General features: G+C 42.1%; 1 protein-coding gene across 8 annotated transcripts in view; it reads right to left on the bottom strand.

Annotated features, from left to right (window-relative positions):
• APP (amyloid beta precursor protein) overlaps nt 1–24,026 on the bottom strand; it is a 192,032-nt gene that overhangs the window by 128,353 nt on the left and 39,653 nt on the right. For all 8 annotated transcript variants that reach the window (XM_081137584.1, XM_081137585.1, XM_081137586.1 and 5 more), the window contains exons 2-3: nt 16,664–16,831; nt 839–968 (exon numbers count right to left, since the gene is read on the bottom strand). In XM_081137584.1, coding sequence (XP_080993710.1) covers nt 839–968; nt 16,664–16,831 — 298 coding nt within the window. The remainder of the gene's footprint in view (nt 1–838; nt 969–16,663; nt 16,832–24,026) is intronic.

Raw genomic sequence — 24,026 nt, 5'->3', positions numbered from 1 at the left:
AAGCAATCCTGGGATCTGTCCAAGAATTTGTAATTTTGAAAAACACACTGGATAAATTCATTCCAGGGTTGAAATTTCCATGCAAGGAAATTCAGAAATGCATCTCCTGTACTATCGGAACACAGGCTACCTTAACAGTCCTGTTATAGCCGACTTAAGTGAGACTAAGTCACATCGAGACCCAATTGACCGTTTGGAATTTTATTAGCCAGCGACTGCGAGGGGGCTCCTGCCCTAAACAGACTCACAGCCCCGAAAGGTCTTTGCAGGAAGCATATAAAGGCAAAAACCACATCCTGGCTGGCTAGGGGGGAGCAGGTGGGGGACTAGTGAAGCAGTAGACAGAAGCTAAGATAAGCGTAACTGACCTCCCATGGTTAGCTACTTCCTGGGATATGTGGGAAAGTGCCAGGGAAGGGGAGGAGGTCATTGTTTCTACATGAAAATTTTGCTCTAGCTTATCTACAGGATGGCAGTTGTAAAGGTAGAAGGCTGGGAGTGCTACACTTCAATGGGTAGAAGGATGGGAGTGCTACACTTCAATGGGTGGAAGGCTGGGAGTGCTACACTTCAATGGGTGGAAAGGTGGGAGTGCTACACTTCAATGGGTGGAAGGCTGGGAGTGCTACACTTCAATGGGTGGAAGGCTGGGAGTGCTACACTTCAATGGGTGGAAAGGTGGGAGTGCTACACTTCAATGGGTGGAAAGGTGGGAGTGCTATTCTTCAGTCCAAAATATAGTCTGACATAGAGTGGCAATATGTGGAAAAGAGTCCTGTGTATCAGAGCATCCTTCATCTCCATCCCCGAAGATCAGGGCCACGGCGGGCCGGCTCACCTAGGCAGCGGTAGGGAATCACCATGTGGCCATGGGTCTTGCACTGCTTGCGGCCCCTCTTGCACCAGTTCTGGATGGTCACTGGTTGGTTGGCTTCTACCACATTGGTGATCTGCAGCTCAGGGTAGACCTGGAGGAGCACATGAAAAGGGTAAATTGTTACCTGAATCAGGGGCTGGAATGCGCAAGCACCTGAACCACCAACGCTGTTATTCTAATATATTTCTATCCCCCAACACTCAAGCAGCCTCAAGCAATTCAGGGTAAAAAGATGCAAATGACCGCCTAACCATTCCATTCAAAACATTAAGCAGTGTGACTTTTAATTTTATGACACCTATTCTGGCTTAAAATATTATTTTTCCAAAGGAGATAAAAATAGAAACAGGGGGAGGGGATCCTCTCTTAAGAATGGGGTCATTTTCAATGCAAAGTAAATTGGTGTGAGGATTATATTCTGTAATGTCCAAAATAAACGTTACAGTAGATTCACCTGGATATATTACCTTTACTGAAATTCAACCCAGCCCTATCTTACTAATTAGGAAAAGATTTTACGCACAGGATATGACACATATCAAGCTTTCAATATAAAAATCCTTCTCTTTATTCAAAGTAATTTACATAAGAATAATTTATCAAACAGTTATCAGGACTGTCGTTTAGACAAAGAACTGCATTTATGAATCTCTTCCCTTGATAAAGCTATAGCCCTTTGCTTTGATAACTGTCCTCAGTACAGTATTTACTGAACACTTGGAATGAAATGTGGAATTTGGATCAGCTAAAATATATTTGTGAAATATCAAAACCATTTCTATTTATTAATAATGAGTAGATATTTGAAAGAAAACATAATCATAAAATTTTATTTATAAATGGGTTTTCCTTTGTATAAAGCTTGCGTTTGATCGGGGGTACTGGTTTGCCAGAGAAGTGCAATGAAGAGAGAGAAGCATTAAGAGACTGAGGAGACAGCGAGGGAATGATAGTAATAATGGGCCATGGCATCTAGCGTGGAGGGAAGGGAGAACATAAAGGAGGGAGGAAGGGAAGTGAAAACATGAAGGGGGGAAACACACGGAAAAGGCTGTAGTATGGGTCCTGGTATGAGCTACAGCGTGTTGGCATGAAGGTGCCAGAGAAAGTGGTTTGTGGACAGTCAGAGAATTGATATCACGATTTGGGAGAAGTTACAGTATTTGTTCATTGCAAGGAATGGAATCCGACCATCAGAAGGAATGGCTGATGAAGGCAAGATCACTGGAGGCATGAAAATCAAGGAGCTGAGAAACTGGAGCAGTGGAATGATCTTCGAGGTTGATAGTAAAATCACTCAAGTATCATGAAGGGAGCAGTTGTTGGGATGATAGGAAGCCAGGAGCTAAAACCTTCAAAGACAAGGGAGCATGCCCATGAGGATGAAAGAGAGCTACAGGTGACCAACAAGAAGGGGAAAGGGGTGATCTGGTTGGAGAGGGTGTACTTCAAAGGTGGGGAGGGGGCTTTTAGGGAGGAGAGAAGACTGGTTTGGAAGTGAAAATGTAGAGAAGGGAGGACATCCCCACTTCCAGGCACAATGCCATGCGGCTACCGAGAAAAGAATGTCTACCTGAGAAGGCTACAGGGGCGGCAGGGCCTTTGGGAGAGAAGCAGCTTTCAGAGCCCGGTCATGTCCACAGTGTGGGGTATGGATATGAGGAACTTTCTTATGATTGTCAGTGACATTCAGAGAGGCTTGCCTTGACCCATCTTTATTGAAAATGTTGATATTTTATTCATTATAAATTTTTACACTAATTTTAATATTTTTAAATATAGCATCAAAACATTGTTTAATCTTGAATCCTGAGTGTCTCACATATCTCACCCTAGTCCCAGCCCTGAGACATATCAGTTTAAAACAATAAGGCATCAAAACATGGTACATTCAGACAATGGATTATTCAGCACTAAAAAGAAATTAGCTATCAAACCATGAAAAGACTTGGAGGAACCTTAAATGAGTTGGGGTACAATGCAGTCCAAATACAAATATCCCACAATGGCATATTAATTATTTTGAATTAAAATAACTTGAGAAGCAGCAGGAGCAGGAGAAACTCTCTGACTTAAATGCAGGAAACAAATTTCCATGTGAAAGTTGCCCTCCCTGCTATGAAAGGGGTAGGAGCAATCAGACAAAGGAAGAGGCAGCCTGGTTACCAGAGATAAAGAATCCAGCACTGAGAGGCCTGTATAAACAAACCCTTGGGAATTTTATTAATTTACTGCCGAGCCTATGTTCTACTTAAATTCCTTACTAACTACCTACCCAAACCTAGCTCCTCCTCATTTTGTCAGGTTCCCCACTAATTTATTGTTTCTTTATGTAAAGGATATATGAACAGCCCACTGCACTTCTCTCAGGGAGAATTATCCTTTTAATTCTCCCGTGTACACGTAATAAAACTCGGAATTTTCTCCTGTCATTCTGCCTTGTGCCCATTAGTAGCCACAGGAACTCAAGAAGGGTAGATAGAGGAAGTCTCTTGTCCCAACAAATGTATATTACTAGTGACAGGAGCCAATCTGAAAGGCTCCATGCTGTGATTCCAACTACACGACATTCTGGAAAAGGCAAAGCTACGGAGACGATAAAGGATGAGTGGTTGCCAGGGGTTAGGGGTGAGGAGGAATGAACAGCACAGAGGATTTTTAGGACAGTGACATTATTCAATATGATACTATAATGGTGAACACAAACATTTGCCCAAACTCTGAATGTACAACCAAGAGTGGCTCCCAATGTAAACTGTGAACTTTGAGTGGTGATGTCCATGTAGGTTGCGGTTGTTGATAATGGGGAAGGCTGTGGGGCCAGGGGTATATGGGGAAATCTCTTGTACCTTCCTCTCAATTTTGCTGGGAACCTAAACTGCTCTAAAAAATAAGTCTACTTTTATATATAAAAAAAAAAATTAAAAATAAGGCACTGATCAGCGTAGTGAGGGGTAGATTTAGCATTGAAATCATATGTTATGAGAACACACACACACACAAAAGATATGTATCTAAGTCAGAATCCTGGGGTGGGGACTGAGAAAGTTATTCTTCAAAAACAAAGCCAGTAACTTAGCTCCCACGGGGAACAGCAACCTCCCCGATTTTATTTTGTACATAAGCATCTGAGGGCTACCATGCATGCATTTCGGTCTCAGATAATGCTCCACTTGAAAATGCCACTAAAAATTTAATAACCCCGCGGCCTTTCTCTCCATAAGGACAGGTGAAGTGGTTCTTCGCATAGGAATCTAATTCTCCCACCACCTTTCCTTGTTTATTATATCACAAAAGTGCAGCACTCCTGAGTCATAAACTCTGTGACACAAGAGAGAATTTGCCCCGAGGGACAGAACTTTATGGGCCGTAAAGTGTGAGTTACTGCATTTTTCTAAAGGGGTTCCAGCTGCCACTTCACAGAAATACTACCCTGCTGAGAATTTTCCCAGGAGCGCTGGGTTTCCTACAAACCCTGTGGCAGGCAGTCAAGTCACATTTTCTTCTTTTCAACTCAAAACCACAAAAACTGTGTGTAGGGTACAAGTTGATAAGAAGGAAAGAAGGATCTCTGGCTCCCGGTGCATACCATCCTCGGTGTCCTAGTGGTAATATTTGGTGTAACAGAGCAGTAATTCATTATGATGCTAATCTTCTAGCCATAGGGCCTAAAGATCACGGGAGCTTCACCAAGTGGTCAGCCAAATACCGAATTTGCTTTAGTTTCCACCACAAAAATCTAGGGCATATGCGATATTTCCTGTGTTTCAACCTCTCTCTCCAGAACAGTGACAACGATTGTTACTATGCAGATGGAAGAGATTATAAAATTTGAACTGCGTAGGTCCCATGCACGGTTTACCTACCGCCCTGACACCTACTGTTATTCAGAGACACGAAGTCATTAATTTGGGTCTGCCAAAGATAATACAATTTTGCTGTTCTAAAATCATGTTTATTTGAAAAGAGGGAGGAATATCAACAATCAAGGTCACAAAATTTCTTCTGACACACAGCCAGTCCCAGTTAGTCACCGTAATTGCCACACGGTACAAACAACCCCCAACTCAGAAAGCAAACAACAGAACCAAAAAACAAAAAACATGTTCCAGTTTCAGACAAAAAGCCTAAGTACTATATATCTACTGTTTTTTAAAATTAAGCAGCTCCAGTATATGACCAGAGACAAATAAGCACTTTGTATTGAAACAATAGCATAGCTCACAGATTTAGGCAAGAGCAAAAATTAAAAGAATTAGACACACAAATGTGCTTGTCCCTGAGTTTTCACTATAATTAATCACAAGCATCAGTTCAATGTTTTATATTTTCTTGGCTGCACCTCAAATCATACCATAGGAAATAAGGATAAGAGTCCCTTCAACTATTTCATTTGGATGTTTTCCAACCCCAATTATGAGTAACTATTTCCTCGATTATTTAAAAAAAAAAAAAGAAAAGACTTTAGGTAACTACAAGCTATATTGATAAAAGCATAAAGTAGAAGCAAATGCAGGCCTGCATTTAGTTCCTTGAAAAGCAAACTGTCCTCAGTTCCTACAAATCTTCCTAAATTACAGCTGCAAGGACCAGTCACTGAATAAATACATATACTGCGCTTCAAACACACTCCCACCTAAGACCCTGACGTGACACACACTGCACACCCCAACCCATCAGGGACTTCCCACGGGGACAGACCTCCTCCGTGTCGCTGAACTGCCATGATAAGCCCTCTCCCCCTTCAGGAATGCTTTCTGGTGTTTAGCACAGTGTGACTCACATTCGTGTTAAGTATACAGCTGTACCGCCTTCCCAGTGAAAAAGCACTTTCCTGAAGGGCGCAAAACACAATCTAGCACCCCGCTGCCTCCCTGTAGCGCCCCACATTCACTACCTTTGGTTTAAAGCTCTCGGCAGGCTGCCAAGCCCCTGCCTCTCCCTGCGGAGCCCCAGCCCTCAGCCCTCTGAAGGAGAGCTCATTAGTGAGCACTTGAACTCAGCTCCTTCCTGACAGCTGATCACAGCCAAAGGAACGCAAGCCCTAACCTGCAAGCTCTGACCTAGCACATACAGGCTCTAGCTAGATGAGGGAAACACCTGACTGGGGGGCAAGATAAGTCATGGCCAGACCAGGGCCATATCTGGACTGGAGGGTGAAGGGGAACCAGGCACCTGGAAGAAGCAGCTGGTCTACTGTAGGAGACTAGGAAGACGTGCAGAGAAAGAAGCTGCGATGACAGAGCCTAGTAGCCAAGACAGGCACAGACAAGACAGAGGACCGTACAGGGGCTGCCTGATTACCTGTTACCCTGGGGGGGAAGGGGGCACGGCACATCCCCTTCATTGGCCCCCTTTTGAAACATAAGCTACTTTGTAGCTTTATATTGAACAAAACCCTAGAAAAAGGCCTAGCTCGAATGCTGGCCCCACCCCATCCCTTCGATCTCCGCAGCCAAAGCATTTTATCCGGCCACATTTCCCTGATCAACGACCACTTTCTACCTTCTCTGACACTTAGGCGCCTTCCTGCCCTATCAGACTAGACACTCTGTGAAGGGAGGGACCGTGTGACTCATTTCTGTGTTCCCTCAGTAATGGCCAACACTAAGATAGGACAGTAAGTGCCTGATAACTATTTAATGAGTATTTCTGGTTAAGTTCAGAGTCCATTATGGGATGCAAAATTCAGTATATATTAATGTCCCATTGGGTATTATCACTGTATCTCCTAAATAAGATAATCTAAATAGCATAATATTAGAGCTGCATGATGAACTTCTGAGAAAAACAAGCATCTCGATGTCTTCTAATATTGTTCTTCCAAGTATGATGTGGCATCTTATACAAACAGTAGCATCTTCTATAAAAAGCTGCAGATTAATGCTAATACACAGCTGAGAAAGATGCTTAGGAAGAATTAAGAGTTGGGCTCTCACTTAGGCTAAGGGGGCCCATCTGGTTGGTCCACGCACCTGAACGGTGGCCTAGTCTTCTGGCCATAGACATATGCTTCATCTTTGAAAGCTAATGTATCTGAGGTTGCAGTGGGTAGCCTAAGTGGTTTTGCCCACTATAGAAAAACACCTTAAAACTTGATCACCATCAGAAAATTTTCATCACAAGTTAAAAAAAAAATCGAAAAAGTCTTTTCTCTATCTATCCAAATTGGAAATATACTAATCTCCGACAAGATGACATTTAAGTTGTTAAATACGCACAGCAAGAAAAAAAAAATTGGTATTTAAGACAGCCAAGAACATGTAGTTCTATATACAGAAATATAAAAATATTTCTTTAAGATATACTTTGTCAGAGTCTTACAGAAACTGTCTTCTATTTCAAATATTAAGAGCAAATAGGGGGAGCCCTCGGGGGCCCTTTTGCAAACAAGTCACCGGGGATAAGGGATTAAAGCCAAAAGTCTTATTTACACACAACTAAATTTCAAAAGACCAAGGATATTTCAAGAACACAAAATCAAATGTGGTAAGAAAGGGCTGAAAACAGTTAATGGTCAGGGTCCTGGGAACTGTTGCTAATTCTGAAAATAATTTACTTATGGTTCTTTCTATTCATTCCACTTTTGAAATCAATTGTTAAGCAAATTCTCAAGGGTACTTCTTTGTTTGAAAAAAAGGGCTAGCAATGATGTAGTGTTAATGACACTTCAAATATGTAAGAAGTCAGCCAATAACATTCATCTTAGTCAATTTACAGTTCTGCAAAAAGAGATGAGCAACACATCTGCATGAGAGTTTACCGAAAATAAAGCCGACCTTGAAGGAGGCAGGATAAAGCACTGCATTGCAGACTTCTCTGGGAACCAAAGTGACTAGATCTGATAATCATTTAAGTTGAGTGATAGGTACACAGGGCATTCATTATACTATTCTTGCTATTTTGTCTATGTGCTTGAAATTTTGAATTAAAAAGAATGAAAAGAAACAAAAAACTAGCCCAGTGGAAGCAGATGTTTCATGTGTAGCCATGTCACCTCTATCAGTGGGCAATCACCCCATTTCGCAGAAGACGAAAGTGACACAGGTGGAACTTGACAAAAATAGGATCCATTTCTGAGCACTCAAGAGTCCACTAAGGATAAGTTTTAAACTATACACTTCAGTATCTAAACCAAAGCAAAGTATGTCCTAGAAAATACATTTTTGTTTCTGGATTAAAATGACAAACTTTCTCCTTTCGAATTTTCTGGAATGCAACGAAAAATGCTATCAAACCGTTTTCAACATAAATTCTTTTCATCGTGAGGGCTACTGGAAACGAAATAACTAACTTAATTGAGAAAGAGAATTAGAAACCAACTGCAAACATTCTCTGATTACAATCTAATGAGGTGCTGAGAGGCAATGTGCAGCTGATGAAACGCTACCGTAATAATCGTAATAATGGGACATGTGAGCGGTGCTGTGTTTGTACAATGATGGCAAATGCTGCCATGCAGGGCATCAGCTTATTTCCCAATAATCTAACCCATGTCTGTTTCTCACACTGAATATAAATATAATTATATACATGCATGTATACTCAGACTTGGAAAATACCGTCCAAGAACCTTGTTTAATATCACTCTTATTCCAAAGTGCTGAATGTAAAAACAAATTGGGGGTGGAGAAGTCACCAAAATAAATAGGACAGGACACAAATGTGAAAACACAAACAGATGTGCACACATATAAGCCTAGATTCCCATTCTCTGTCAGTTTATGCTAATTTTTTTACATTTTTAAATAAAATGTCAATTATAAAAGTATAGTATAACTGCAAAGATGCAATAATTAAGTATGCATTTAGGAACGAGATAAATAATAACAAGAAGAAATGCTGAATCTAACATTAATTTGATTAAATAACTGTAAAAAAAAAAAAAAAGTCCAAAGTGGTTTTAACTTATTTTAGTATTAGCTCTAAATACTGTGATTTGTGCAAGAAGTCCTATATTTATACAGATCATTGATGGACAAAACATATCTGTTTTCATATACAGGTAGCCGAAAACCTCAATTCAAAAATTGTTTCACCTAATAGGAATTTTTGGATCTTTCCCAAACCACAATGTTCATGTACCTGTAATGTGTGGGTCAATTTTAAGCCTACAAAGGTGGATGGCACACAGGGCAAAATCATAGTGGCCAAGAGTATACCATCGCTTCTGCCACAGCACTGCGTGGACAGAGTGCCCTCTAAGTTGGTTAGATTAAAAGATCTCATGTGTTGTTTGTTTCTAAAATGAATTTTAATTCCACATTACTGTGGAATGAAAAACGGTTGAGAAACAGCTCTTTTCTGGGAATCCCACGTTCTGTTACATATTTCAGAGTAAAAAGTTGGGCAAAGGGAATGGCTTTGTTCAATTCATCAGACAGGCAGTTTTTGTTTCATTCGGGTGCTGGTGTGCTTTTCTGGTGATCCCATTAATTTATAGACAAAAACACTCTTCATTTAAAGCAAGAAAGACAAAGAAACAGAAAACACATATTGTTTGCTGGGGAAAAGAGAGTACACCCATCATCTAATGGAAGGGATGGTAAACAAAGCCACCTTCCCCTCTCTCCTTCCCAGCTGGAAATCTCTGCCAGCTCTTGAGGCTTCACCTATTCCAAACTCCCCCCAGAGACCTGCTCCCCAGTGTGGAAGCAGAGCCATGGACACCTGCTCCCAGCCCCTGCCTCACGCAAGGTGATCCGAAGGCTAGGAAGAGAGACGGTGGCAGAGCCTGTGTTTTAAGTTCTCTCCTTAAACAAACAAAAAAACCAGTCCTGGGGCCTCATACAATTTCTTGTTGAATTTGACAATTTTTAACTTTTACAACACACACCTGACACACCTGCGTGTTCCTATCAAACAGGGAGGTCTAGGATGGGTGAGGCAGCTCTCTGGATTGCTCAGGTGTCCGAGAGCAAAGGGAGCTCTGATAGCAAAGCCCACGCTCCCCCTTCACTGCACTTGACCCCAGGGGCTCCCTCATCACAGCATCTTGTACACAAACAGGATGATCTTTCACATCCTTTTTTGCACTAACGGCCTGAGATTTGAATTCCCTCTTCTCCCCGATCTATTCTATCCTTGGATACAGGCTAATACTTCTAAAAATGTCTTGACCAGATAACACAGGAAAAATAATTCCATAGATCTTTTTTTTTTCCTTTTTATTAAATTTACTGGGGTGAAATTGGTTAATAAGATTATACAGGTTTCAAGTGTACAGTTCCATGATATATCACCTGTATACGGCATTCTGTGCCCGCCACCCAAAGTCAAACCTTCTTGTCCCTCTGTATTTGACCCCCTTTACCCTTTATTACTCACCACCCCTTCCCTCTGGTGACCACCATACCGTTGTCTGGGTCTACGAGTTTGTGTTTCTCTTGCTTGTTCATTTGCTGCACTCAGCTTTATATCCCACATATGGCTGAAATCATACGGTTCTTGACTTTTTCCTTCTGACTTATTTCACTTAGCATGACAGTCTCAAGATCATCCGTGTTGTGGCAAATGGCAGCATTTCCCCCTTTCTCATGGCTGAGTAGCATTCCACTGTGCACATGTCCCGTCCTCCACCGAAGGGCACTTTGGTTGTCTCCATGTCTTGGCACCTTGAATAATGCTGCAATGAACACAGGAGTGCGTATATCTTTGCAAATCCATGTTTTCAAATTTGCAGGTAAATACCCAAAAAGGGGTTGCTGGGTCACACGGTAAACCTATTCTTACTTTTTTGAGGACCCTCCATACTGCTTCCATGGTGGCTGTCCCGGTCTGCATGCTGCCAGCCGTGAGCGAGGGCGCCCTCCTCTCCACAGCCTCCCAGCATTGGCGCTACCTGCCTCGTTGCTCCTGGCACTCCAACAGGCGGGAGGTGGGATCTCACTGTAGCTTTGATTTGCATTTCCTTAACCGCTGGTGCAGCTGAGCATCTTTACACAGATCTGTTGGCTACTTCTATGTCTTCTTGGGAGAAGTGTCTGTTCAGGTCCTCTGTCCATTTTTTAATTGGATTGTTTTTGTTGTTGTTGAGTTGTCTGAGTTCTTTATATATTTTGGATATTAACCCCTTACTGGAGCTCTTTCTTATTTCCAGAATCAGACTCCAAACCCCCAGATTTATAATGAGGACCCTCTGCTTTAGAGCCTCATTCCACCTTTTCGCTTTTCTAAACCCTCTTTTCAATGCATCTCACTGTTTGTTTCTATAAGCTCCTCATGGGCCAAGAGTGGTGTCTCCCTGCCATCAGCAGCACGTCACACAAAATGCCATCCTGAACGAGCTCAATAAGTATTTGCTAAATTTGCTTGAATTAAATTTGGAAAAAAAACCAAGATTTTTTAGATGAAGAGTCAAAATACATTTCCAAATTTTTAATTTTCTCATCTCAAAACCCTTGGTTTAATAAAACTGTACTAAAAAAAAAAAAAAATCTCCCATCTCCCTTCATTTGAAAGGACAATAAAATTGAAAGATTCTCATTTTTATTCCTAGGTTTTAATATGTTTCCAGTGGAATATTATCCTAGTTTTGTTCTGTTTCTAAGACTGCAACTTCCTTAGGCCAATGTTTGGGTACTACAGCAGTTCATTAAGGCAAGTGGGCACTTTAGGCTGTTAAATGATGAATATTTTACATAGTTATTTTCAAGTTGTTTTCATGACGGCAGCGTTTTCTGCATCTCGTATAGAACAGAGGAAAGGAGCTGCTTTCTATTAAAAGACCACAGAGGAAAATAATAATTGAGGGAACATCAATTGTGGTCCTCTCTGATTGCACACGAACTAGCCCAAAACTTAGTGGCTTCAAACAATAAAACATTTCTTATCGCACAGCTTCGGTGGGTTAGAAATCTGGAAGTGGCTTAACTGAGGGATCCTGGCTCTTACAAGGTAAAGTCAAGACATCGGCCATGTTCACGTGAAGCCTTGACAAGGCTACAGGATCCACTGCCAAGTGGTTCGTTCACATGCGCGTCACGCTGGTGCTGGCTGCTGGCAGGAGGCCTCCGCTCCTCGCCACGCGCACATACCCATAGTGCTCCGGGGTGTCCTCATGACACGGCAGCTGGCTGCAGCCACAGCAAGAGCTATGCACAGTAGAAGCCACGTGTCTCTCCTCAACTAGCCTCAACAGTCACACAACATCACTTCTGTAATCTCTTACTGGTTAGAGTTGTCAGCCCCGCACAGGGTGAAAGGAGACTACGCATGGACATGAATGAAAGAAGGGAGGCAAGGATTGTTGGGAGCCGTCTTGAAAGCTAACTACATAATTTCCAATTTCTCACAGTTCTGTGGGTTCACCGGGCAATTCTTCATCCGGTGTTGTCAGCTAGAGCACTACAAGGAAGGCTGCAAGGTGCAACCTGGCCCTGCCCGCATGGCTGGTATGTGCAGCTGGCTGGGAGCTTGGGTAGGGCTATGCAATGAGATGAGAGCCTCCATTCCCTTCCAACCGGGCCTTCCCACAAGGCTGCCTTCCCAGAGCATGAAAAGAGAAACTTCTAGAACTTTTTAAGGCTTAGACCCAGAGCTGAACCAGTGTCACCTTCACCCCATTCTACTGGTTAAAGCAAGTCTCAGGTTCAACCAAGACTGCTGGAAAGCATAATTCATGAACAGCCCACGGTGGAACCTATTACCATAGGGTCACATAAGGAACAACCTAGGGTTTGCTTGATGCTTTCAGAAAGCATACTCAGTTATTATTTAATATATTTAACTGAATATTTAGTCATGTCTATGTTTATCACTCTTCTATTGAGTGTGTATCGTGGCTCTTGCATCTTAAGTAAGGAAAAACAAACTGAGGACAAATCTGAACTACCGGCCAACAGTCCCCCAACGCTTGCCTAAAAATCTCTTTAGAATTCCATCAATGGAAAGAAATAGTCCCTGCAAAAGGAAACCACAGCTCCATGGGAGGGGAGGCTCTCTCAGTGCCGAGAGGGAAGCAGAGCCCCTGCCTATTCTGCTGCAATCCCCAGGCCAACCAGGCCATCCACAAGCCATTACTCCATGAATGACTACTAGTGTGTGCTGGATCAGAGCTAAGTTTCAGATAAAATGCTTTGTAAGGCATGACCTCACAAATAGCTATTCTCAGAAACACCCAGGGTCTGTAATCCTTTTACTCGTAGAAACCATGGTTAAGTCCTAGTGTTAGCTCTGGCTGCCATAACAAATTACCATACACTGGGTGGCTTCGGCAACAGGCATTTATTTTCTCACAATCCTGGAGGCTGGAAGTCTGAGATCAGGGTGCCAGCATGGTCAGGTCTTGGTGAGAGCTGTCTTCCTGGCTTGTAGATAAATGGCGGCCTTCTGTGTGCTCACATTATCTCACTGTGTGAGCAGGGAGAGCAAACTCTCTGCAAGTTCTCTGGTGCTTCTTCTTACAAGGGCACTAATCCCATCATGAGGGCCCCACCTTCATGACCTCACCTAACCCAAAGGCTCCACCTCCAAATTCTACCACATCAGAGGTAAAGGCTTCAATATAAGAACTGGGGGGGGGGGGGGGGGTAAGTGCACAAGCATTTGGTCCACAGCAGTCTTCAATACATATTTGATAAAGAAACAAAAGAAAATCCTCAAATGGTACAGACTGTGTTAATAAAAAAATGAAAAATACAAAGAAAGGCAAATATCTGAATGATGATTGGGCAGAAGCATAAATATTATCACTGGGGAAAAGGAGGGGAGAGAATATACAGGCACCTGGAATTTGGCAGATTTGGGACAAAATGTAGATTAAACAAAAACTCAATTTAAACAGTAAATTTCTAGCTGTCTTCCCAATAAAACTTTATGTGGGTTTATAATAAGGAACAAAGGTAAAAGACTCAATTTTTATTTTTCTCCCTAATTTTGCCTTCGACTCATGATAGGACAGGAGAAATCAGGGGGCAAAAATGACAATAGTCATAAAATAACAGGAAAACAACAGCAAGGAATACATATTGAGAAGAGCATGAGGCTACAAAGAAGACAGTAGATAATTCATCAAAATAATATTTAACACATCATATCAAGTTAAGCATCAACAGATAAAATATAAAGCTTATATGGGCAATTCTTTGAAAAAACAAATTTAACAAGTGAGTTATACTGGTTAGCAAAAGGTCAAAATGAGGTCACGGTCATGAGTTCAGTTGGTTTTCTCCTGTCCTAGGTCCACAGACTTCTAACAGCTGCCTCTCTGACTCAGCCAGCTGTCTCTCAAACATCTGTGTTTTGGTCACAAGAGGGACTGAGTGAGCACTTAGAGAAAAATGTACTCATCACTACTGGGAGAAAAATAATCAGTAGATGAGAGGCACTGTAAATGGTAACAGTCATGGTTTCTGTATACATATTTGTAAAGGAATTTTCACAATTACAGATGACAGAATAGTCGATAAATATCTTCATAGTGCTGAACAAAAATGCTCATCAATCTGGAATTCTATACCTAATTAAGCCATTGTTCAATACGAGGAACAACTTCTAGAAATAACTAAGATGACAGGCATAAAAAAAGAGGAATAAAAGTTAGTAAAATAGGAATCGAGATGCTTTGGTAAAAGGATTGGCTGTAAACAATGAATCCAGTTAAAGACAGAACTTATAACTATGGGAATTTATGCCAACAGAACACTGAAAATATATAAGTAATATAACTTATAAAACCTATAAGAAGAAGTAGAAAACTTGTGAATATTAGTTTAAAGAAAGAGAATAAAGGAACATAAACATTTTCCAACAACATATATGAAATTCAATCTTACAAACAAAAACTGTTCATTATTTCTAATTATAAAAGAAAAATAGAATACCTAAAGAGTAGGCAGTGGGAGGAAGACCCTAAAATATCAATAAGGAATATCCTAGGTATTTCGGGATGCACTTTTCAACAGAAAATGTCAAACACTGTTTAAAAGTTCTGGGTAAACATCCATCCCCTCATTCCCTCACTTATACTTTCCCCAAAGCTGGTTAAAGCCAGGAGGCACTATACATTTCCTCAGCTACCCACTCTCCAACCTATAAAACTTTTCTAACGTCCCGTGTGTTTCTAAGCCCACTGTGTTGAACTGTGGTCTTATTTCTATTTTGCCCCATGCCCCCTTCACCCATTTTCTGTCAAGAGTCCCTCTCCCCACACCACGTGGCAGGCTCAGCTCCTGCCTTCAAACAGATCACACACCCACATGGTCAACACAGGCCAGTCCTAGTACTTGTGTCAAATTCCAGTACTTGTGTATAATTCCAGAATCCCTCCTGGAATTATAATGCACACCAGCATACTGCAGCTGGGAAGCCAAGCTAGGATGGCACATCCCCAGAGCTCCTGGCTCCCATCCTTCCTGGCCTCCCAGAGGATGCTCATCTCAGCAGGAGGCGAGGTGGATGAACGTTAGGGTGAAAGAAGAAAAGAGAGACCCCCTAAGAGATTGAAATTCCAGGCAGCACTGAGTGTTAGTTCTAATATCTACAGAACCAGCTTCTGGGTGTCTTTACTGAATTCTATAAGGTACCCCAACCCCAAGATCCTTCCCATCTGTGGCAGGAAATATTCTCCATGTGTAAGATGTTTCATGGGTTTCCATCACCTGGCAAACAGAAGCTGGCTAATTAACCCACCCTCACTATTTCTCCATCTTTCCCTTTCCTTCCCCTGCCCCCCCCCCCACTCTCCTTTCCAATCACTTATCCACTGAACTCCATTCTTCCTAGATACCTGACCCTAGTTTTCTTTCCATGGACAGCCACCGTCTCCACAGTTTAGTTTAACCTTTCTTCACCTTAAGTTCCTTCCCTTTGAAAAACAAAGACACAACAACAACAAAAAATAAAGCCTTTCCCTGTTCCTTGAATTGCCCTGAAGCTCTTGGCCTCTAGGTCTTTCCTCAAAGACTCCAAGGAAGTCTTCACTATCCATGCCTGTATTCTTCCTGTAACCTACAGCAATTTGACTTCCATTTCATTGCAATTACTATCCCAAAGATCCATATCAACCGTTTATTTGCCAAATTAGAATAATATATTGTTATAAAACACAAATAGTCACATATCCTAGAGTAGGTCAGTGTCTAGTGAGTGAGGAGTGAAATGCCTGGGACTCCAGTTATTTTAAACTGAATTAATAAAGAAAACCCCGTAGAATAACAGCAAGGAAACCAGCAGGGATTGCACAGAGGGTGAGGACCTCGATGGACAAAGATCGCTTCACTTATCAGAGTTAAGTCCAAACAGCAAACTGCAGAACAGTGCTCACTGTAAGCTACCTCTTTTATTAAAAAATAAAAAAATAAATGTTCTCTTTTGCAAGAACGATAAATCAGGAGCAATGAAAATGTTTATCAAGATGGGTCACAAATGATATTTCCAAGTATAACTTTTTTATAGTTTCAATGTTTTAACAATGTAAACATTTTACATTTTCAAGAAGTAAAACTAATTAGGAGGGGAACACAAACCAAAATATATCAAATTGGTGACATAAATAAACTTAATTCTAGTCACTTTTACACACAATACTTTGTGCAGCTATAGCGAGATACACTCTAAAAATAAAAGGACATGCCAAGATACCTTAAATTTTACTCGGTTGGCTTACTGGTGGCCGGAGTATGATATAATTCTTAAAAACATTTAAACATCTGGTAGAGTGAAGCAAGTAAATATCATTAATGGTATAAGGAACAAAGATTTTTCACTGCAAGAGATACAATACAAATATATAAATTAAAAATAATAAAGGCAGGTGACCCACAGTGGCCGCCAGCGGGGACTTACCTCTTGGCAGTACTGCAGGATGCCCTCCTTGGTGCCAATGCAGGTCTTGGTCCCCGATGGATCCGACTCCCACTTTCCGTTTTGTACATTCATGTGCATGTTCAGTTTGCCACAAAACATGGCCACCTGGGGCTCCGCAAGCAGGCCAGCGTTGCCATCAGTGGGCACCTGAAAGAGCAGGTGGCCGTCAGTTACGCAACCCACGGTTCTGCAGAAGCGCCCGGGGAGGGGCTGTAAGGGGAACATGAACTGGGCAACGCGAGCAAAAGTACTTCTACCCTTGGCCATTCTCGACTGCGAAGGAGCCCTGCCCTCGGAGTCCCTTGGAGTGACTTACGATGCACGCTTACATTTTGTTTTTCCATTGAAATGGAGAAATCAGTAATATTGAGAGAAATGTATTCATTGACATGGTTACACATTTCCCCAGGAAATGGCGGTGCCCCCTTAAAGGTTCTCACAATCAAATCAGATGTTTTTCTGAAATATACCTGCTCTAGAGGAAGCCGCATTCTCACAATAACCTCTTACTGACTCACACACAGAACAATGCCAAGTCCTGCGTGATGACCAGGTCGGGGGGTCACGCTGCATGTCACCTCCCAGAGCTGAGGGCACGGTGGCAGTGTGCACTGTTAGTTAGCAAGTGACTCCATCGTAATTTTTTGAACAGAAAAATTACTGTTTTTTACCATGCCTAAATGTGACTGAATATGCTGGCCATTCACCGGGCCCCTTCTCTGCCCCCAGAACAATTCCTGGTTATCGCTGTGTCTCAGCTCTTAGGGTGCTGGACCCACCCTCCCAAACACAGTGCAAGGAGGCAACCAGCTCTTCAGAGCCCAGCCCAGCACCCCCCTGCTGTGCAGTGAGCTCTCAGCTGCTCTTACTGCAGGCAATATACCATTTCAGGAAAAGAACTCTGAAAGGGTGCCCGTCTGTATTTCCAAACCCTTCTGCCCATGGGTATTCCCTTCATGTAAATATTTTTAAAAGGGAGAATGGGAGCAATAAAAAGATCCATAACACATCACTTAAATAGGTTCTGATATCTTAGAGAGAAAAAAAAAATCAGCAAGAGATGAAAATTAAACCCAAAGGAGCAAAAGTGTTATTCGAAACCAAGGAATCACAAGACACGCCAAGTAAAATAATTCCTGCCTTGGTAATCCAGCTGCTGAGAACATGTGTGACCTCCACGCCAAGAAGAGGGAACTTCCAACAGAAGCCACTCACACAGGGAAGAACTGGGTGACTCTGCAATAACTTGTATCCTTTCTAAAAATTGTTCATAGGAGAGAAAAAAACAAACCTAAAATTGCCCTGAGAGATTTCAGTGAAAGAAAACAGCTTCCTGACATTTCTTCCCACAGAAATGTAAAAATAGAGCACACATCTGTCCACTCTGGTCATCCTCGTATGTATTTTGTCCAACCACAACAGAAGATTTATGGTCTTTAAAAAAAAACCTGGCACTGAACCCAGCTGAGACCCATCACTGATCTGAGTGTAAAGCCTCTGGGCAGAAGCTTTAAAACCATATTCCAGGTAACATTTTCTATGTCTAGTTCTACCTTGTGTTGCATATTTAATTAACAAAATCTGTCCCTACATTGCCAGATGCAACAAACAGTAGTGAGGCCACAGTATCAGATCGTCAGCAGGAATAGCTGGGACCCCTCAACTCCCCAATTTGGGCCCCTTGCCACCTCCTCCAATTCCCAAGCCAGAAACTGAGAGGCTCTTTCTCCAACAGATGCAAAGCAGCAGCCTGAGCATAAAATGCACTGTACACATGTTTCAACAGCTTTCCTGAGGGGATCCAATGCCCCATCCTAAAAATCAGAATGCAAATGTCGTCAATTTTACTGAACTAAGCAGTAAGATAACAGCAATGCAAGGAAGTCAAATAACAATCAGGCACCAACAGGTAAGGCCTTACATTGATGCTATGGAGGATACGGAATGTATTTATAATATATATAAATATGTAAAATTTATTTATTTGTATATAAAATATGGGCGTTGCCCTCAGGGAATTTAAACCCTAGTTATGGAATCACCATTGATTGCATTCCCCAAGGTGACTTCATTTTGCTCAAAGTCATTCCTGTCCCAAAGATTTCCAGTCTTAGCAGATCTGGGTACCTTACCTCTCTAACTGAAGGAGAGAGCAGTGATCTTTCACGACAGCTGGCAATAGTTCTGTTGAATTAACCCCCGTGCCCCCAACCTCAGATTCTCCACATCCTGTTCACTCCAGTCTCTACCCCCTTGTCAATACAAATGCCCTTCATTCCATAGCCTCCTCCCAAGGAACCGTAAGTGCCAATTTCTCTCCCTGTGGTGGCCCCCCGTGACGCCTGCCTCCTGGTATTGTCAGTGCCATCCCACAATGGTCTGTCTGTGCAACAAAGGGAGTAGGACAAAAACGATGTTCCCCTGACAAGGCAAGGCCATACGGGGCACCTGGCTGCTTCCTCGCACGCTGGCACCCCTTGCTGTGGCGGAGGTGAGCGGCCACACTGCCAGGACACTGAAGTGGCCCTGCCTCTGAGAGGCCCATGTGATGGGAGCGAGGTCTTCCGTCCACAGCAAGGTGAGGGAGCTTGGAAACCTCCTACAGCCTCGCTCAAGCCCTCACACCACTGCAGGGCTGGCTGATGGCCCTGAAAACTCGACCTGGAGCTAGAACCACCCAGAAGACACTCCCAAATTCCTGATAATAAATGTTTGTTGTTTGAAACCATTAAGTTTGAGGTAACATGGTAACACAGCAATAAGACCTAATACCCTCCCCCTTTGCTCCAGCTCCATAACCCATCCACGAATAGCCTTTGATCTCCTCTTGAAAAACAAGACAAAACATTCGCTTCATTCTGTTTCACCTCTGGAGCAGGAGGTCATCCATTTGTCTCTACACAGGGCCAGATAGTACCTATTTTAGGTTTTGGGAGCCATACAGTCTCTGTTGGGACCGTGCAAAAGCAGCCTCAGACAAGATGCAAAATGAGTGTGACTACTTAACAATACAATGTTATTTACGAAACAGGCCATAGGCCAGGTTTGGCCAGTGGGCCACAATTTGTTTGTCAATCCCTGCTCGCGAGGAAGCTTCCTCCATGTGCTTTCAATTAAATCAGGGGCTGACTTAAATAGACACTCATTGTTACCACCTTCAAACCTGCTTCTTAAACCCCCTGTAATCTGGTTTACATTCCCACCATTCAAACTCCTTTCTCCAAGGTTACACAGGACTTCCTATCTGAAAAACCAAATGGGGTCTTTCTTCAGGACCTGTCACTCTTCAGCATCTTTGCCACACACGAACCCTTCCGTGGATGCCTGTTCCCTGGGCTTCTTCCGAATGAACTCCCCTGGCTCTTGTTACTTAGCTCTGATTACCCCATCACTACCTCGCAGTCCTCCAATTCACAGCCTAGAACAGTCCTAAAGGCTTGGCCACAGCTTCTTTAAAGTAGGCCATACCTACTTTAATTAATTAAAGCCTTGGTGATCTCACTCTAGACTTCTCACTGCAGAGACGCAACACAGATATAACAATAACAATAAAAATATGGCAGCAGCTAACATTTCTTTCTTCACTCAGTTCGTCTGAGTAGACAATACACGCTAGACACTGATGTACTTCTGAGGACAAAGCAATAAATCATGCCAGGTCCTTTACCTGACAACGGGAATGACCAACCATTCCAGTTTGCCTGGGACCGAGGGGTTTCCAGGAGGTGAGACTTTCCATACAAAAACCAGGCAAGTCCCTGGCAAGCTGGGACCACTGGTCATGCTGCCTGCCAAACACCTCAGATAAACCCCTCTTCATCTTTCCCTACTTTGACTTCCACCTTCTTTTTGTTTCTTCCATTCTTTACTGTCATCCTTCCCTCTCCTTGACTTTGCGGTTATTTTAATGCCACCTGTTGGCATGTTGGTATATGCCAATGACCAAAAGGTAATCCTTCCCATAGCTCTTCAAATGAATCGATGATAGCCCTATCACACTGCAAAGGTGCAGAAACTCCACTTCTTTAACACGACACTTTCTCACTTCTTAATCATTAAGCCCTTAGGATGTCAAATCCTAGTCAGTATCACACAGTCTTAAGAACAAAGCCTCAGATCTGTTGATCACAGAAACCAAGTTTTGATTAAACTAAGGATAACATCAGGACATCAGTTGTGTTTCGGCCCCAGGCCCATGAAAGTGAAAGGACCCCACAGTCCACACCCTCATGAAACGAGGCAGAACAATGCCATGGCTGACATCAGGACCTGATACAATGATCAATACCTTCATCCTGGCTCCAAACAATCTAGAGCTCAGGGCCCCAAATCTTTTAGCCACCATGATTAATGACTTTCCCCCTATATAACCCATCCCCTGGAAGCTATCGAGGAGCCAGGCCTTTGAGCAGTAGCTCCTCTGTGACTTGGGGATTGGCGCCATTTCCTCAACTAATAAATCTCTACTTTCTTTACTGCAAAATCCTGTTTGTATTTGATTGGTCCTTGATGCTCGCAGGTGAACGAACCCCTTTAGTCCTGTAGCAATATTACTAAAGAACACCTTTAACTGCCATATGCTCTTCATTTTTACCAACGGGAGTTCAAATTAGAAAATACATGCTTCAGTTCCTTTAGGGTTTTCAGCAAGATAAGATCTAATATGAACTGGAAAAAATAAAAGTATAGAGGGTAGTGATCATTAACATGCCTGATTTTCTTCAACTAGAGACGGTTAATAGTTCAAACTGTGATTCTCAATAATTAGGGCAAATTATTATACTAGAAATTTTAAAGTGGGTTGTATGTATACATCTGTTCCCTTTTACATTACAAAAGGCCCTTCACAAAAGAATACTTAAATCACAAAAACAAGTTTATCAGGCAAAACTTCTTTCCCAAACCAACACCACGTGTGTACAAGAAGATCAGACCAATTTTCTACAAGATAACAAATTGAACCAGAAGCTTTTCTATTCTTACTGAAGACCACCCGAAAAGAATTCCATGTTTTAAGTAACATAACCCGATTATGTTACTGGCTCAGTTGATTAAAAGAAAACAAGTAATGCACAGGCTTCTCAGCTAAGCCATTTAAGAAACAAAGCCTGGATTCTAGGAGCAGTCCACTCTTTGGCACTCAGCCAGAAGGAAACCACCACCAGCCCAGGTGATCATACAGAAGATACTTAGCCATCCAAAAGTCCAAGAGGTTTCCTCAAATCTTTTTTTTAATGAATCTTCAAAGAAATGGCTTAATAGATCACACACAGGGTCCTACTCGGGACCTGTTAATATGGACACTCTTAAAACTGAAATCTTTGGGTTGTTGTGTAAGTTACTCGCTGCCAGTGAAAATGTGTACTCTGTCAAAGTCATCCTAAAGATAATTATTTCTAACTTTTAGAAAACATTTCTCCTTTCAATAGGAAAGAAATACAAAAGCTTTAGTAGATGGGAAATATAATCCCTTAAATAACTATTACATTCTAATTTTGTTTTCATCTTAACACTATCTAAGGTAACTTCAGGTTACTCTGCAGAAATCTGAGACAACACCTAAGAGGCTGGAACCCTGGGAGAACCGGCATGGTCTGTGCATTTCTGTGAGGCTGAAGATGAAGATAATTCTTGTACATTGAATGACTTTGCACTGACATCATGAGACTAGAGATGCTTTCCCATGGGAAAACAGTGTTCGGGGACAATGCATAAAATAATGGCTGAAACAATGGAGTGTCCACACACTGCCTCAAAACCAAGAGGCTATTTACAGAAGGTTCTGAATGACAGAGTTGTAAATATCATACCTAATAATGCTGCCAGAAAAATATTTAAGGTCACAATATATAAATAGAGTAAGTACTGAAGTGAAAGGGACTTTCCAAAGCGAGTTAGCTAAAAAAAAAAGGGGGGGGGGGGCTTGAAAGAGGGAAAGCAAATTACAATAAAACATATATACCTAATGTAGGCCAATCTGCATAGATGAACTAGAAAACCTACAGCCGAAATTGCTGCAATTTACAAATGCAAAACCAGCATCTCCTGCTGCCTTTCAAACTGGGTGTTCCCTTTCCCCCAAAAGTTTCTCTTTATTATCATCAAGGAGATCAAAATTCCTTATAGAGCAGGCTTGGCTGCATTCCTCCCCACACAGTCCCAGCTAAAAGGAAAAGGGAACAAGGAGCTCTCTGTTTCCCTGGCTGAAATGTCTCCCTTTGCAAGGAGAAGGCGCAGATCCATAGCTTACTTGCATCTGTGGATTTATGTAATTTTAAGGTTTGTAGCTAATAAAAACCACCTGGTTTCTGCATTTAAACAGACTTCTCGCTGGTCTGAATAGCTGGCCTCACAGAGCGGAGAATTTGGTACTTTTTAATCAGTTCACAAATTTCCTCGGGGTCAGATGCCTGTATAGCATCTCTTAAAAAACAGTGATAGTATTTCTATCACATCCGAGGTTTCCTCCCATAAACAAAGTTTTCCCTTAACCTGGGTATGATTCAATTATACCCTCACAAAAATGCTTTTAAACTTAACTTTAAAACAAATTTTCCATTTTCAATGTAGTTAACTGATTTGAGAGTGAATTCCTTTCAAGAGGGAAGTAAGTGTCACTTAATGCTTAACATAAGCAAATTTTCATTCTGTAAAGAAAAAGACTCTCTGTACAGCTTTCCTTTTAATGCCAAAAAAAAAAAAAATCTTAGGCGGAATCAGAACAAACATCTGCAATTGCCCATTTTATCTCAGGGGAGAACTGACATTAAAATTAGAATCACAGAACTGGAGGAGTCTGTAAAATCATCCAGCAGCTCTGAGAAGGAAAAGGCTCTGGTGCGGATTTGTCCAAGGCCACACAATTACGAAGAGGCCGAGACGGGAGCTGGACCTCCATCAAGAGTGTTGTTGACATGATCAGGCTGACTCTCAAATCAACAAAAATTGCAATTTGCCAAGGTTTTGCCCTCGTGTGCGCGCATGTGTTTGTGGTGAGGAAGCATGGAGAAAGCTAGTCAAAGCATGAAGAAAAATGAAATGTGGTTACCGAACCTGTTCACAGCTTTCATTTACCTGCGTGCAGTCAGTCGGCCAAGTCCCTCACATCCACTATTTGCTGCACGACTATTTCAGAGTTCAAGTTTCACACTAAAAATGATTTGCCACAAAAGTGAATAAAGAGACAACAATTCCTTTCGGAACAAATCCACATATTTTACTCCTCAAAACTTGCCACTGTGGGCCTGGCTTCCTAGGACAAGTTCTCGCTCTTTGATGAATACATGGCCTCTGCTGATACTGATAGAAGTTAATTCTTATATGGGGACCCACAGCATCGAGA

Source organism: Miniopterus schreibersii (assembly GCF_964146895.1).
Source record: "Miniopterus schreibersii genome assembly, chromosome: 5".
Taxonomy (NCBI): domain Eukaryota; kingdom Metazoa; phylum Chordata; class Mammalia; order Chiroptera; family Miniopteridae; genus Miniopterus; species Miniopterus schreibersii.
The sequence above is the reverse complement of the archived record's forward strand: the minus strand, read 5'-3'. Positions and strand labels throughout refer to the sequence as shown.